A 14,642-nucleotide genomic window follows, 5' to 3' on the forward strand; every position below is an offset into this window, starting at 1 on the left:
TTTTAAAAAGCCTATTTAAGTAAATAGGTCAGGCTTAGGCTATCAAAAAAACCTATGAAGTCTAATAGGCCGGCCTGTTTATGCATGTTAGGCTTCATAGTGGACTTTTTAAATAGGCTTTAAAGTTTTATAGTGAAATAGGCTTTTAAGGCCTTATAGTAGTGATAGACAAGTCTTACACTGAACTAGGCTTTTAGGCCTATTAAGCCTATTGAAAAGTAGATAAAATGGAATGTTTAGTGACTTTAATAGTAAGTATGCTTGTAAATAGGCTTTCAGGCCAGGCCAAACTTTTAAATAGGTCAGATCAGGCCAAAAAAATAGGCCTATGAAAGGCCATAGGTCAAGCTCAGACCTATCAAAGTCTGGCCTGACCTATTCCCAACCCTAAGTGATAGTAATTAAAGAGTCCGTCTCTAAATTAATTGCTATAGGAATAAACAAATATATCTAAACCAATCACTAAACAACAAATTTGTAGTAAGTGGGAACTTAAAAAGAAAAAACTTGCAACAGGAAAAAAAATCTAAAAGAAAAAAGATGCATGTGTATTTAAAAAAATTGTGTAAAACTAGATCTTTGTGTATTTTAAATGTGTGACAAATAAAAGGAAATAGTTCAACAATGTTGAAAAAAATACATTAATCCTTTTTTTAATGAAAAAATGCATTTCAAAAATATAAAAAAAATTTAAGACCCAATTTATTGAGCTTTTGTACTCTACATATCATGTATCATCTCATCACTATATCCAAACCATTCAATTTCAGAAGAACAAATTTAAGGTTAATAATCTGTTTGTGTATGGGTGCACCTAAAAGTCACCGGAGAAAAAATATTATTATGGAGACAACAAAACCTTTTATTTTTGCAACATTACACTATTAAATTCTTTGATTGGCCTAAAAGGCTATTATCGGCACCTTCCACTTAACTAATTAAGCTCGTTATTTAAAAATAATAATATACATGAGTATATTTTTCCTAATTAAGCTTGTATTCTATTTTTAATTTATTTTTTCTAAATTTTGAACAAATTATACTTCAGGTGCGTCGAACATTTTCCCATAGAAATTGAAATCTATCTCATATTTAATGTGCTTAATCTCAATTATCGAAAGCAGTAAATCGAAAGAAATCCAGAAAGAAAGAAAGAAAGAAAGAAAACTTTATTATGAACTACTATTAATCTATTCCAAGCAACTAAACCGAAAACTTAAAAGACCATAGTTAAAAAAAAAAAAACTTTACAATGCCAACGCTACAAAGACACTAACTCTCATTTCCTTCCCCCTCTCTTCACGGAAACCTTCTTCGCCGGAGACTTAACAGTCTTAGTCTTAGGCTTGACGCTCTTCACCGGAGCTTTCTTCTTTGCCGCCGCAACTTTCTTTGCTGCTGGCTTTGCAGCTGCGACTTTCTTCCCCGGAGAAGTCCTTGCTGTTGTCTTTGCAACCTTTGCATTAGGTTTCGCTTTTGCAGCAGTTTTGGCCTTAGAAGCAGCTTTTGACTTGGTAGCAGCGGGCTTGGGCTTTGTGGCAGCAGCAGCCTTGGGCTTAGCAGTAACAGATTTGGTCTTCGGCTTGACAACAGCTTTTGCCTTTGGCTTAGCGGCTGGCTTGGCCTTCACCTTAGCAGCTGGCTTTGTTGCCGAAGAGAGCTTGAATGAACCTTTCACCTTAACAAGTTTTCCAGAAGCAACATTCTTCTTCAAATTCTGAAGCAATAACTTCTTGAAATTTGAAGGAAGCTGTTTGTGTTTCTCTTCGATGAATTTCGCAATTGCGTATTGGCTTGAACCAGTCCTCTCCTTCAGCGACACAATTGCATCCTTAATCATCTGCAATTCGTTCAAATTACATTCAATTGAAACTATAATTTGTAACAAAACGAAGAATTAGAAAAAGAATGAATTGAAATCGAAACGAACCTCTTCGTAAGTAGGATGGGAAGCAGGGTTTCGTGGTTTGGAAACTTTCTTAGGTTTGGATTCCTTTGCTACTTTCTTCGTCTTCTTCTCTGCTAATTCAGCAGCCTTTGGTTCGGACTGATCTTTCTCCAAAGCTGGAGGTTCGGCAGCGATGGTTGGCTCGGGAACTGGTTCCACTGCAACGATTGGTTCTTCTGTAGCCATGTTAATTGATGAAACTGAAAAGTAATTGATGTTTGAGAAAGAGTTTGTTAACGGATGGGAATTGGAATTTTTGTGTGAGAGAGAATGAACGGAATTTGATGATTTAAATAGTGAAATAATATACGGTTACTTAATTCTCATTGGTTGAGAGAACCCGACAAGGATCGATATCTTTTTTCTTGTTTGAATGTGAGCCCTTCGATGGGGATGTTATCGACGGTTGTTGTTGATTGATTGAGCGTGGAGAATAATTAAGAAGGAATGTTACTGTATGATTTGGGGGTGTTTGGTTGTTTTGGCTGTGCTTTTAAGCTGGATTCATTTATTCATAACTTGAGCTGTGGTTCATGGATTTGCCTGGGATTTTTTGAATCTTGTAGGAAATTTTGTGCTCTTTCTAATGAGTGTTTCATCTTGTAGAATGGATTGGTAGTCTGGGAGAATTTTGGTTTTGAAGGCACATTGGTCATGACTAGGGTTTTTGTTGATGTTATCAAAGTTTTTATCTAATTCAGGGGAATGCTTTGATTGGGGATGAGATTAACCCACTCCATGTGATAATAGGTTAACTGAGGATTTAATTGCATCAAGAATCATCAAAATCTGTTGAGATTTGAATATTGAACAATTGCCTAAAAGGCCAATGAAGATGAACAAATCCTTCTAAGAACTTGTATTGCCAAGTATTGTGTATAAGACCATAGTAAACTGTTATTACTCATATTATGTTGAAATGTCATTCATTTGCACAAATTTAATAATGTAACAAACTGTTATTACTCATATTACTCACATTGGATGCAATTATCCTTTTTTTTTTTTTTTTGCAGAACTGTGCATATGAAGTTAAATTTCTCCAACATCCTTCTCTCTTTTTTCTCATATAATTTATACAAACTTTCATATATTATATAACTATAATTTGCTCTTCTTTTTGTTTTTATGATGCAAGCAAAATCAAGTCATTTCAGTAATCAAAGTATGGGTAATACAATTCAGTGCATGAAACTGTGTGAGGAGCATATAAGATAGAGAAGCTTGTGTTGAGAGTGTGAACTCTACTATTTGCTTGTTGCCTAGGATCAAACCGTATACCAAACTGTTGTGAATTTCTTTGTCAGCGTCATGCACGACCTGTTTGCTATTCATCTCGAAAATCACATTTTGCAGTCCCACCGATTCTATCCATGCCATTGCTTGAATTAAACCTCAAGCTTCACCTTCAGCTACACGCTCGCGGAGCACCAATTTGTTTTGGCTACAATGAATTTACCATAGTCATCCCTTGCACACATGCCAACACATAAACACTGCTCATCCGCAAAAAATGCAGCATCCAGACTGCATTTTACATAACTGGTAGGTAGAGGTATCCAATTTTCTGTCATGCGAACTTCTGGCTGGTCTGCTCCAGCTGATACACGCTGCCTGTGCTGCTGCCATACATGTAGAACAACACTGGATCGGTTCACAACATGGTCCACAGTCTCATTTATATTATCCCACAGTTGCACATAAGTATGTTCCTTTTCTTCCATAATATACTCCAAGATATCATGGCATAAGTCCTCGGCTGGTCCATATTTAATTTCTGCCAAATCTGCATAAAAATTTCTGCAAAACATTCTGCATTGTGCATAATACTTTCCAAAGGTGAGTCTTCCTCCTACATTCAACACTTATATCACAAACTAAAAAGAGATGCCATTTTGACCCCATGTAGGATTTGACAGACTACACATTCAAGTGAACATTCCACTCTGATTTTGCAGCTTTGATCTATTTGGTAAGCAATCCCTCCCAAGACGCCACTTAAAATGTTTAGAGGAATTTGCAGAGACCAAAGTTTATTCCAATCACCTTCAACACACCATTCTTCTCTATCAAGAATACGATCAAAATACAACTTATAAGCACTTTTGACATACATACATGCCTCTCTAGTCAAACTGTCAAATTATTTCTTAGGAGAGGTCTTGTCAAGTTATATTAAGGTCACTGGATGTTAACATCTTAACCTATCCATGATTTGAAAACAAATGGAGTATTTTGTTAAACAAAATGATTATACGTTTATTAATAGACACTCGTAATAAAAGAGTTTAGGTAATCAAAGAAAACAAGATAAATTCAACATAAGTTTCCACAAGTTGATACTACAAGCTATCATGAGAGCTATTAAAATAAAAGTAAGTTACAAACAACTAATGACCATATGACAAGGTATTTTTATAATTTCGTTTAAATCCACGCAAACATGTTTATATCAAAAGATGAAACTTATATGCACATAATATGATGAGCTTTAGGAGGAGGTGTTCTCTCGCATCAATGATGCTCTCTAATTAGGGGCTGCATTAAGGCTAGATGTTATGATTTACAAATGTTTCTCAATTTCATGCTGGAATGGGCATCAGTTGATATGATATGGCTTGTTCTATGTTATGATCAACAAAATTGATTGAGATTTTTTTTTCTTGGTATGATCACTCAAAATCAGTTAGACCATACTTTGTTGTCAAGACCTCTTTCTAGATAGAATTCATGTCCACCAACAAGCGCCATCTACACCTAACAAGTAAGCTTAAACTAAGCAATCTGAGATCTCTAACCCCCGGCCCATCCATCGATTTTGACCTACAAACATCTGATCACTTGACCTAAACAATTTTACTCATATTTCTTGAACTACCCTAAAGAAACCTTTTTTGAGCTTTAACAACTATTCTCCAAACCTTAACCAATATTTTCATAAAGGATAGATTGAAAATGGGCATACTTTGTAATGATACTAAAATTGATATAAGGAAATCTCAATTAATTGCAGGAGTACAATGAGAGAGTACAATTGCAGGAGGTAAAATTGCAGGGAAATAAGGATAGTAAAACAAGAGAAGAGGTTAGGAGGAGAATGTTGACATCACAATTTCCATGCTTATTCCATTGGTTTTTCTCATATTTATAAGGGTCCATATTCCTATTTCCCATAACGCCCCTTCTAACTCTAAGACTCATTACATACTTCCAAGAACTGAATTAATCAACGCAATTCTTTCCCCAAAACTAACAAACCTCTTCCGCCATGAGTGCAGTCTTTTCTGAAGAACCTCCGTCATTGGATTCCAATTGGCAAACTCCTTTGACTAGTCCCAACTGGTATCCCAAGTACGTAAATGGGATAGCCCCCACCTTGAAGTTTAGGAACGTAGCTGCCAATTGCAAGGAGTCTTTGATATTTACACCAAGCAATCGACTTTTGTGGAAGTTTACCATACAATCGCGAAAGGAACCTCAAACCACTTTAGGACTGTCTTCACTCCCCAAATTATCAATGAAGCTCTCTCAACTAATAGTGTATCATATGTATATTGAAGACGAGATACCATATACCTCCATTACCCAACTCAATCTCCCCAAATCTACCTCGAACACTCGTCTCCCTCATCAAACCACTCAAGCTCCCAACAAATATCAACTTTTAGGACTCTCATTCACAAGAACACCAAGACTAAACATGCCTAGAAGCCAACATCTCCACCTGGTAACAACCCCAAATCTACTGAACATATAATAGTTTAGAAATGACCAAGTTACTAAGGATGTAATGAACAACTTTTGGGGTTGTTCATTAATGGAGAATTACTCTAAAAGAACCAAAAGCTACAGCTATACTATTCTAGCAAACTAATTTCTTCTTCATTCATTTGATAAAGATTACAATCACCAATCATTTATTTATAGCATTGGCATTCCAATGACTTGTCACAAAGGATATTCTAGAAAGCATGACTCATTCACACATTTTTTCGAATCCAAAATTGAAAAATATAGAGATGTGATAAACAATGGTCAAATATGCATCCAAATACTCCATGTTCACAAATCAAAAAGTTTAAGCCTCAAAGTACACGAAAATCACAAATCCAATTTCCATTATTATTATCAAAATTAAAAAAACTACATTCAAATGAAACTATGAACAAAAAACTGTAGTGGACTGGCCTCACCCTACAAACATTTATCAACTAAACAAAACTATACATTCATACGCAGAACCACTTAGAAACAAAACAAGGGATAAGATAGTTTCATTGTTCAATTAATAGTAAAGAAATAAAACAAATCAAGAGATAAAATAATTTCATTGTTCAATTAATAGTAAAGAAATACAAGGCAAATCCAAACGTTAATTTAGAATCTAAAAACTTCAATAAAAATCCTATTTGATGTTGTAATTGTAAATACACATGCAGAACCACTACATTCAGCAATAAACAACTTTACAACAACACTAAAACTATAAGCTAACTATTCTCTAATTCTCATTTCCTTCCCCCTCTCTTTGTCGACACAACTTTCTTCACCGGAGACTTCTTAGCTGCCACAGCTTTCTTCACCGGAGCTTTCTTAGCAGCCACAGCTTTCTTCACTGCTGGCTTCTTAGCAGCAACAACTTTCTTCCCCGGAGTTGTCCTCGTCGACGTCCTTGAAGCCTTAGCAGGTTTCACAACTGTCTTTGCCTTGGCAGCAGGTTTGGCCTTTGCAGCAGCAGCTTTAGGTTTGGCAGCAGGAGCTTTGGGCTTGGCAGCAGCAGGCTTGGGCTTTGCAGCAACAGGTTTAGCTTTTGCAGCAACCTTAGTCTTGACAACAGCTTTAGCCTTGGGCTTAGGGCCGGGCTTGGCCTTCACTGCCGTCACCTTAGCAACTGCCTTTGTCTTTGGCTTAGCGGCTGCAGGCTTTTTCTCCGCTGATGGTTTCGTCGCCGGAGAAAGCTTGAATGAACCTTTAACCTTAATAAGCTTTCCAGAAGCAACGTTCTTCTTCAAATTATGAAGCAATAGCTTCTTGAAATTTGAAGGAAGCTGTTTGTGTTTCTCTTCAATGAATTTCGCAATTGCAAATTGACTTGAACCAGTTCTCTCTTTCAAAGTCACAATTGCATCCTTAATCATCTGTAATCAAATCAAAAATTAGATCTAATTAAAAGTTGAAATCACAATTACAAAAATAACATAGTAAGAAGAATTAGAAAAGAGTGAATTTAATTGAAATTGAAACAAACCTCTTCATAAGTAGGGTGAGAAGGTTTGGAAGCTTTGGTTGCCATTGAAATATCTAGGGTTAAGAAAAGATTGGGAAAGTAATTGAAATATCTTAGGTTAAAATTAAATGGATGTGTATGAGAAGAAAGTTAGAAATTTTGGTGTGAGAAAAAGATTAAGATTTTGATAGTTTAAATAGTGAAAGGTATTTGTGACCATATCTTATTACTTAATTCTCATTGGTTGAAAGGCTCTTCACGCGGATTGATACTTTTTTTTAGTTTGAATATAAGCCTTTGGATGAGGCTTTTATCAACGGTTGAGAGAGTGTAGTTGAGGAGCTGAGGCTACGTTTGCTTGGATTGGAATGCTAGTTGTTGTTTTGGGTGTGCTTTTAGGCTTGATTATTTTGCTTGTAACTTGAGTTGAATTTCATGGATTTGGATGACGTTTTTTTTATCGTTTAGGATTTTTTGTGAGCTTTCTAATGAGTGGTTTTGCGTGTTGAGTGGATTTGTGGTTTAGGAGAAATTTTGATTTGAAGGTACAGTGGTCATGACTAGTGTTTTTCATTATGATATCAAGGTTTTTCCTTAATTAAGGGGAATGGTATGATTGGGTATGAGATCAATCCACTCCATGTGATAATAGATTAACAGAGGATTCAATTGCATCAAGAATCATGTAAATCCGATGAGATTTGAATATTGAAAAATTGTCTAGAAAGTCGTTGAGATAGAACAAGTTAAACCATAGAAAATGTGTAGCCAAGTTTTATATGTAGAACAAGAACAAAGACTAGTCAATTATTATCATTTGCACAAATTCAATACTTTGAGGAATCAATAATCGTTTATTGAGCATATGTGTAATCCTAAAAATAAATATTCACGAAAATACTTATTGTTCTAAATATGTGTAATCCTTAAAATGCATGTAACAAGTTTGTTGTGGAAAGCAATGTATGTTGGATGTTAAGCTACATGGTTCCTTAACATCATTCCACCCGTGTTGATTAAATTCTTAATGCAAATACTTATTGTTCTAAATTTATCATGTCAGATTTTCTAAATTTTAGGTTTATTGCATTTTGTTTATTGTTTTGTGTAAATATATGTTAATTAGATGTTAATAGTGATACAATATTGTTGGAGTTTAAGTCTGAAATGTTAGTCTCACGTCGACTATCAAAAGGTTAAGTGAAGAACAAATAAGAGAGGGTGACTCACATCCTCTCTCATGATAAAGACATTGCTAGCATTTTTCAATGAGCAGTGTGTGAAATACTTAATGTATCAACACACTAATCACTTGAATTTTGCACAAGTTAAAATTAATTCTTCCATCAAATTTCTCCATTTCAAACTCCACAACACTAGAAGAATTTGTTGGGATTTCAAGGGGAGATTTTTCAATATTTTAATCCTCTTGGCTGAATAAATCCCTATGAACGGGACTTGATAAATACCTTGAAAGGATTCATGTGTTTACCTCTTGAAGCATAGTGTCGTTAATAGTTGAAACCAAAGTGGTTTATCACAAGCATCGCTCAAACGACAACACCTCTACTCAGTCCACGTGAACAATTTTCTTCACTCATAGTGCTAGCTGCTTACGAATGAAGGCTTAGAAAGAATGGGTGGTTTCGGGTTCAGAAATCCAGGGTTTCTGAATTATGGAACTAAGTTAAAAGGTGTGATCATGCTTCATTACAAGGGTTTTATTTATTGAACAACTTGTGTGCTCTGCAAGTCAAATAGTCATTACTAAGCTTATGTAAGCTCAATAACCATTTATTTGGCTTTACTAACTAATTAGCACCATATTCTAATTGCACCCCAAGTTATAAGTCTCATTTATTTCTCTCATTTAACTGTCATTTTGTGTGTGACCCTGTAGGTTATGGTCACGTTGACAATAAAATTAAATATTATATTTAATATTATAAACGGTGAGTGGTATCTAACAACACATCACTGCTACCAAAGTCACAAGAATGTCATGTGATCTGACGAAACCTTTATGTGCTAACAATCTTGTGTAATATTACTATTTTGCCCTCATGTCTATATTGAACACAAGGCATAGCGTGTCACCCTTGTCCAGTTCAATATTGGACCTTAGACAATTTTTCTGTCATGTAAGAGGGACAAATTTCATCTAGGTCACTCATGTCCCTCAACATGACTTGTGAAGTGCCCATTAACCGACTTTATAGTCATCATATTGGGCATCTCTGATGCGCTTTGGGCATATCCCAAGTTGCACTTGGTGCGCCTTGGGCATATGCCATGAGCCCCGAGCATTTGAAATGCGAGGGGCGTAGGCGTAATTTTATGCGTTTTTGTGGGTTTAGCCTGCGTTTTTAGTTCAAACCCAGTTAAAAACGCTCACTATAAATATCAGCCTTCCTCGTTCAGAACTATGGCAGTTTAAGAGGAAGGCAACTTTGGAGTTTCAGGAGAGTTTCTATCTTCTCCTTGATTTTCTAGGGTATGTTTTTATCTTTACTGATTTGTTTTTAATTACCATGTGTTACTAATTCTTTATAGGTTAGAGTTCTAAAACGAACCTCTATTTATTTTTGTTGGATATTTGTTTAATTTAATGTCGTTTTTATTTTATTTATCTTTTATTTGCTATTAAGTTTTATTTAGGAATTATTTATTTCAAAGGATCGTAACCCTAGATTAGGTACTTAGGTTGTGGCAAGACCTAATATTGTTATTACTATTTTGATATTTATAGCTCGTATACTAATAATTATTTGTCTATGAAGTAATTAGTTAGTAACTAGCGAAAGATACCAAAAGCGAGTTGACCCTAGTAGTAAATACTTAGGAGGTGACATTACCAATACTGAGTAAAATCTGCTGAGCCTAGGAGGTAACTAGTTAGTAATTAAGGAAACAAGCGACTCCATGGAATAAACTTAATAGAAACATTCTCTTAAACCTTTGGTAAGGTAGACGATGATAAAGTTGTCCGTTTGTAGAACTACTAAGTGCAAGAGAGAGTGTACTGTGAGTGTCCTAAGATTCGTAGATGGGCTGACCTATAAGAACATTGGCCAAAACCTAGACTAATAAGCCTTACGAAGGTGGCAGAATCCTATAGGATTAATAACCCTATACTGTAGTGTGCGTATAACCTTAGTGTGACCATATTGCTTTTGGAAATTTTGGAACGTCAATTTAAGTCTATGCTTTCACTTACCTTTGAGGTGGTAAAAACCCACATGTAAGGATCACCGTGTGGCCAACAGGTGCAACCAAACATTGGAGGGATAAACCTAGTTAACTAAGATGTATAGACCCCAAACGTAAGAATCACCGTGTGATCAACGGGTGCAGCTTCCAACCTATTAGGTTAGTAACATCCCAACAGCCTCATCACTTGTATAGTCTACCAAAGATAAATAAATGTGACATGACTGTTATTTAATATCCAACAATATAAATAGAGGGAATTCAAAGAATCTTAACCGTTGCTTACTTTTATGCAACCAAAAACAAGTAAACTTGCTCTGTTGCAAAGAGATAAAAATTGCAACTCTCTAACCCTTATATTTTATTATATCGTCAACTTAAAAATAAGTAACGCGAATTATTTGGACAAAACGACAATCTTTGTAGATATAATACTCTGCTTATCACTTTATTACTTAGTAAACGATTCGGTACACTTTTGCCTAATCCATGACCATTTAGCTCATTTAAAGTTTATGTGGAAGCGGAAATGTATAAAACGTTTTCCCTACGGTGAATTTAGGCAACATGTTTGTTGGCTGAAAATAGTGGTGCAAGCACGATGCATGAGAAACTTACACTTGAAAAAAATTGTTCGAGTTAATGACAGATCTAGACCCCTAATAAGTCTTTAAGTGCTTTATGAACTTTATTTTATTTTGGTGGTTTTCATAAGTTTAAGTGTTTTTTGTCATTATGAGAATATCTTACGACACTTTCATAATATACTATGTAGTATTCTCATGATAGATCAATTCAGTATAAGTATTACCAGTGGCGGAGTCAGAAAAAATTGTTTGGGTGGACCACAAAAATAAAGTATAATATATACACAAAATTTAGGTTATAATAAACATTAAACACAAGTTTGACCATAAAAAAATTAAATTAACCTTAAAATCCAAGATAATTATCTATACATTTCGATCGACTTGAAATTGTGATAATAAAATGTACTAAGATGGAGAAGAGGGTGGGCAGCAAAGTAATTTTAGTTTTTTTTTTTTTTACAAGAAGTAATTTTAGTTAAAAATCAATATATTTTAATAATTTCTTATATAAAAAAATAATAATTGGATGATAAGGAAAGAAAAAGGAAACAAATTGGTTTTGACTAATACCTCAAATTCGTCCTTGAATTTTAAAAAATCGGTCAAATTTGTCCCTGAATTTTGCGAAATATCTATTTAGTTCCTGAATTTACAAAATATCAATCAAATCAGTCCCTCCGTTAAGTTGGTCTGTTAATGGAGGTGACGTGTAACGTTAACCGCTTACAAGGCTTACCACGTCAGATACCACGCAAGCAGAGACCAAATTGATTGATTTACATAAAATTGTCAAGGACCAAATTAATGGATTTTCAGAAAATTCCCAACGGCTCTTTCTCCCGTTTCTCATTAACGGCTCTTTCTCCTCTTCCTCATTAACGGCTCTTTCTTCCCCAAATATATAATTTTGGAACCCTAATGTTATAATTTGTTACCTAGAGTTCAAAATCCCCCAAATTTCTTCCATTAATTGATGTCAATGTTCTTCCCCAATTCAAAAAACTTAAAACCCTAATTTTTTTGATTCAATTCGAAATTCAAAAACCAATGGTCATTGTTGAAGATTCGGTGTTCAAAAATGATGGGTAGTGGGCGTATGGACAAAAACAACTACAACAGTCGGTCTTCATCTTCAAGCTCTATGTACAATGATAAGGTGAGAGAGCTTCAATGTTGCTGTCCTAGAATTTGTGTTGTAAGAAAAGTCAAGACTGTCAATAATCCAGGAAGGCCTTTCTATGTCTGCCCTCTGCCAAAGGTTTGTTTAACAATGGCTATGTGATGTGTAAATGGTTTGTTTAAGATATTGATAGGAGTATTTTGTTTGATTGAGTTGTTTAAAATGATATTGTATTGTACCAAGTCCATGTAATGAAAAGAGGTTGTCAATGAATGAATCAAACCCTTCTATCAAAAAATTTCAATCAAATTGGTCCTTGAATTATATGCATATCCATTATATCGATCCTCAAATTAGTGATAATACCATCAAATAGGTCCTTGAATTTTCACAACAGATATCACTGTGATCCTTGGTGCATACATTTGCTGAACAAAGTAAAAAGTAAAAGACATTCACTTTGACTATAAAAAGACAGACATTTGCATATCATCATAAGTCATATATTTGATGTTCATAAATCATTACATAGCCAAAAAAATAACATTACATAGCCATCAAGTCATCAAATCATTTGATGTTCTTAAATGATTACATATCCAAAAAAGCATAAACTAAACAAGTCCAAAAAGCATAATTTAAACAAGCATCAATGCTTTGGAAATCCTGGAGTTGGGTATAAACTCCATGTATTGGGGTTGAGTAGAAGCGGATGGCCCGTAATTTAGATTTGGAAGTCTAATAACTCTAGAAGCAGTTGGATTTTGTGGAGCAAGACCCCTCAGTGATTTTTGTTTATGCATGTCATTTGAAATCACAGGTCCTCTCATGCCATATCTCCTTGTACTCATTCTCTGCAAATAAAATCAATCATATCAGTCCTTAAATTATATCAAAATTTATCAAATTAGTCCTCAAATTATGCTAGTAAGTCTCAAATCGATCCTTATGTAATAGCGGGGTATAATTGGAACACAGGAAAAATTACACTGAAAAGTTAAATCTCGAATTTTTACCATTTCCATCAAATTAGTCCTTGTACACGTGGCTGCCTTGTTGACACGTGTACATGACAACACAGCATGGAAGAGGACACGTCATCACCACTAACGGAGCTTTTGGACAGATGGACCATTTTGATGGACGTCTGTAAAATTCAGGGACTAAATAGATATTTCGCAAAATTCAGGGACAAATTTGGCCGATTTTTTAAAATTCAAGGACAAATTTGAGGTATTAGTCAATTGGTTTTATATTTTGCAAAATGACCATTAGTTTAAAAGAGCACAATTATAAAAATTTGTTTGAGTACGATTTTTATATACTGTCAGTAGAAGATAATATTACCTCCGTCCCTAATTATAAGACCCGTTTGAGAATTTTTTTTGTCCCTTTTTATAAGACCCCTTTGCTATTTCCAACTACTTTAATTATTTCTTTACATACATGCCCCTGTTTATTATACATCTTTTTCTTCAATCAGTAATAAATAACATGTTGAAAACATAAACCAACTCTCTCTTAAAGGATAAAATTGTAAAAACAATAGTAATTACAAACATATTTAATACAAATATTCACTATCTTAATTCCCGCTATTTTTTTCAAAGGGGCCCTATAATTAGGGACGGAGGTAGTACATGGTTTTGGGCTGACTTTTTCACTTTCAATTATACCCTTAAACAAATTTCACAGTAAGAATGCTATTTTATTGGTATCATTTAAAAAGATAAGAATTTATATTATATTTGTTATATTCTTGATATCCTTGAAAAAGATAAGTATAGTTTGTTACAATATGAAAGTGAAAAAATATTTATTATCTATACATATATTTTTAACCAAAATCAAAATTATTTTAATCAAAATTCCATAAAAAATATTATTTGTAATTTATACACATTAGTGTAATAAATAATATAGAAAGGACGGGAACGTTAGACCAAAGCATTTTCAAAAGGAAGTAAATCTATAGTTAGGAAGGCCTAATCTATTTAGATCTCATCTTAAATGTGTTCCCACCAAGTGAAAGTGGATAAAGAAAGCACTATGTAGCTAGGATATTAGCACAAGAGTTACCTTTATAAATACATAATTAAAACCTTCTTTTTTTATTCTAAACTGGAAAATCCATATATAACATGTTTCAACTCAAAAGTTTTGAATATAAAAGTTTTTCTAAACAAATCTCTTATATATTGGTTATCTCTACGGGAAGAAAAAAAATGAACACAAGTCAACAGTTTAATAACATGAGAATATATTATGTCTCGTAATTACAATAGTAAGAACTTTTTCATCCATAGACCTACACGTATAATTTCTGTTTTAGATTCGATACAATTTTCATATGTGATGTCTAGCTAAAGACCACTAATCAATAATGTACCAATACTATAATTATATAAAAAAAAAATCATATATTCCATTCTCTATTTATATTATCTCCCTTCGATACAATGGACAAGAATAAGAAGACGAGTGATGGATGCATCGATCAATCCACTTGCTAATACACTCTTTATGAAAAAGCTCTTTCTTTGATGC

The 14,642-nt window shown here is 34.1% G+C and overlaps 2 protein-coding genes across 2 annotated transcripts; both read right to left on the minus strand.

Annotated features, from left to right (window-relative positions):
* Nucleotides 1–1,146: 1,146 nt before the first annotated feature.
* On the minus strand, nucleotides 1,147–2,210 carry LOC25484335 (histone H1). The gene is made up of 2 exons (XM_013613116.3): nucleotides 1,931–2,210; nucleotides 1,147–1,840 (listed from the first exon to the last, which is right to left on the minus strand). The coding sequence occupies exons 1-2, from the start codon at nucleotides 2,132–2,134 to the stop codon at nucleotides 1,280–1,282; spliced, it is 765 nt and encodes a 254-aa protein (XP_013468570.1). The 5' UTR covers nucleotides 2,135–2,210; the 3' UTR covers nucleotides 1,147–1,279.
* Nucleotides 2,211–6,259: 4,049 nt separating this feature from the next.
* LOC25484336 (histone H1) lies at nucleotides 6,260–7,356 on the minus strand. Its single transcript, XM_013613117.3, has 2 exons — nucleotides 7,197–7,356; nucleotides 6,260–7,086 (listed from the first exon to the last, which is right to left on the minus strand). Exons 1-2 carry the CDS (start codon nucleotides 7,239–7,241, stop codon nucleotides 6,457–6,459), a joined length of 675 nt encoding a protein of 224 aa, XP_013468571.1. The 5' UTR covers nucleotides 7,242–7,356; the 3' UTR covers nucleotides 6,260–6,456.
* Nucleotides 7,357–14,642: the final 7,286 nt, after the last annotated feature.

This window comes from Medicago truncatula, chromosome 1 (assembly GCF_003473485.1).
Source record: "Medicago truncatula cultivar Jemalong A17 chromosome 1, MtrunA17r5.0-ANR, whole genome shotgun sequence".
In the NCBI taxonomy this organism is placed as follows: Eukaryota; Viridiplantae; Streptophyta; class Magnoliopsida; order Fabales; family Fabaceae; genus Medicago; species Medicago truncatula.

What these genes read in the sequence shown, in the direction of transcription:
- LOC25484335 (XM_013613116.3), bottom strand. Translation starts at nt 2,134, where the DNA reads ATGGCTACAGAAGAACCAATCGTTGCAGTGGAACCAGTTCCCGAGCCA. An exon ending in CCCATCCTACTTACGAAGAG is followed by an intron (nt 1,841 to 1,930) that starts GTTCGTTTCGAT and finishes AACGAATTGCAG; the next exon opens with ATGATTAAGGATGCAATTGT.
- LOC25484336 (XM_013613117.3), bottom strand. Translation starts at nt 7,241, where the DNA reads ATGGCAACCAAAGCTTCCAAACCTTCTCACCCTACTTATGAAGAG. An exon ending in CTCACCCTACTTATGAAGAG is followed by an intron (nt 7,087 to 7,196) that starts GTTTGTTTCAAT and finishes ATTTGATTACAG; the next exon opens with ATGATTAAGGATGCAATTGT.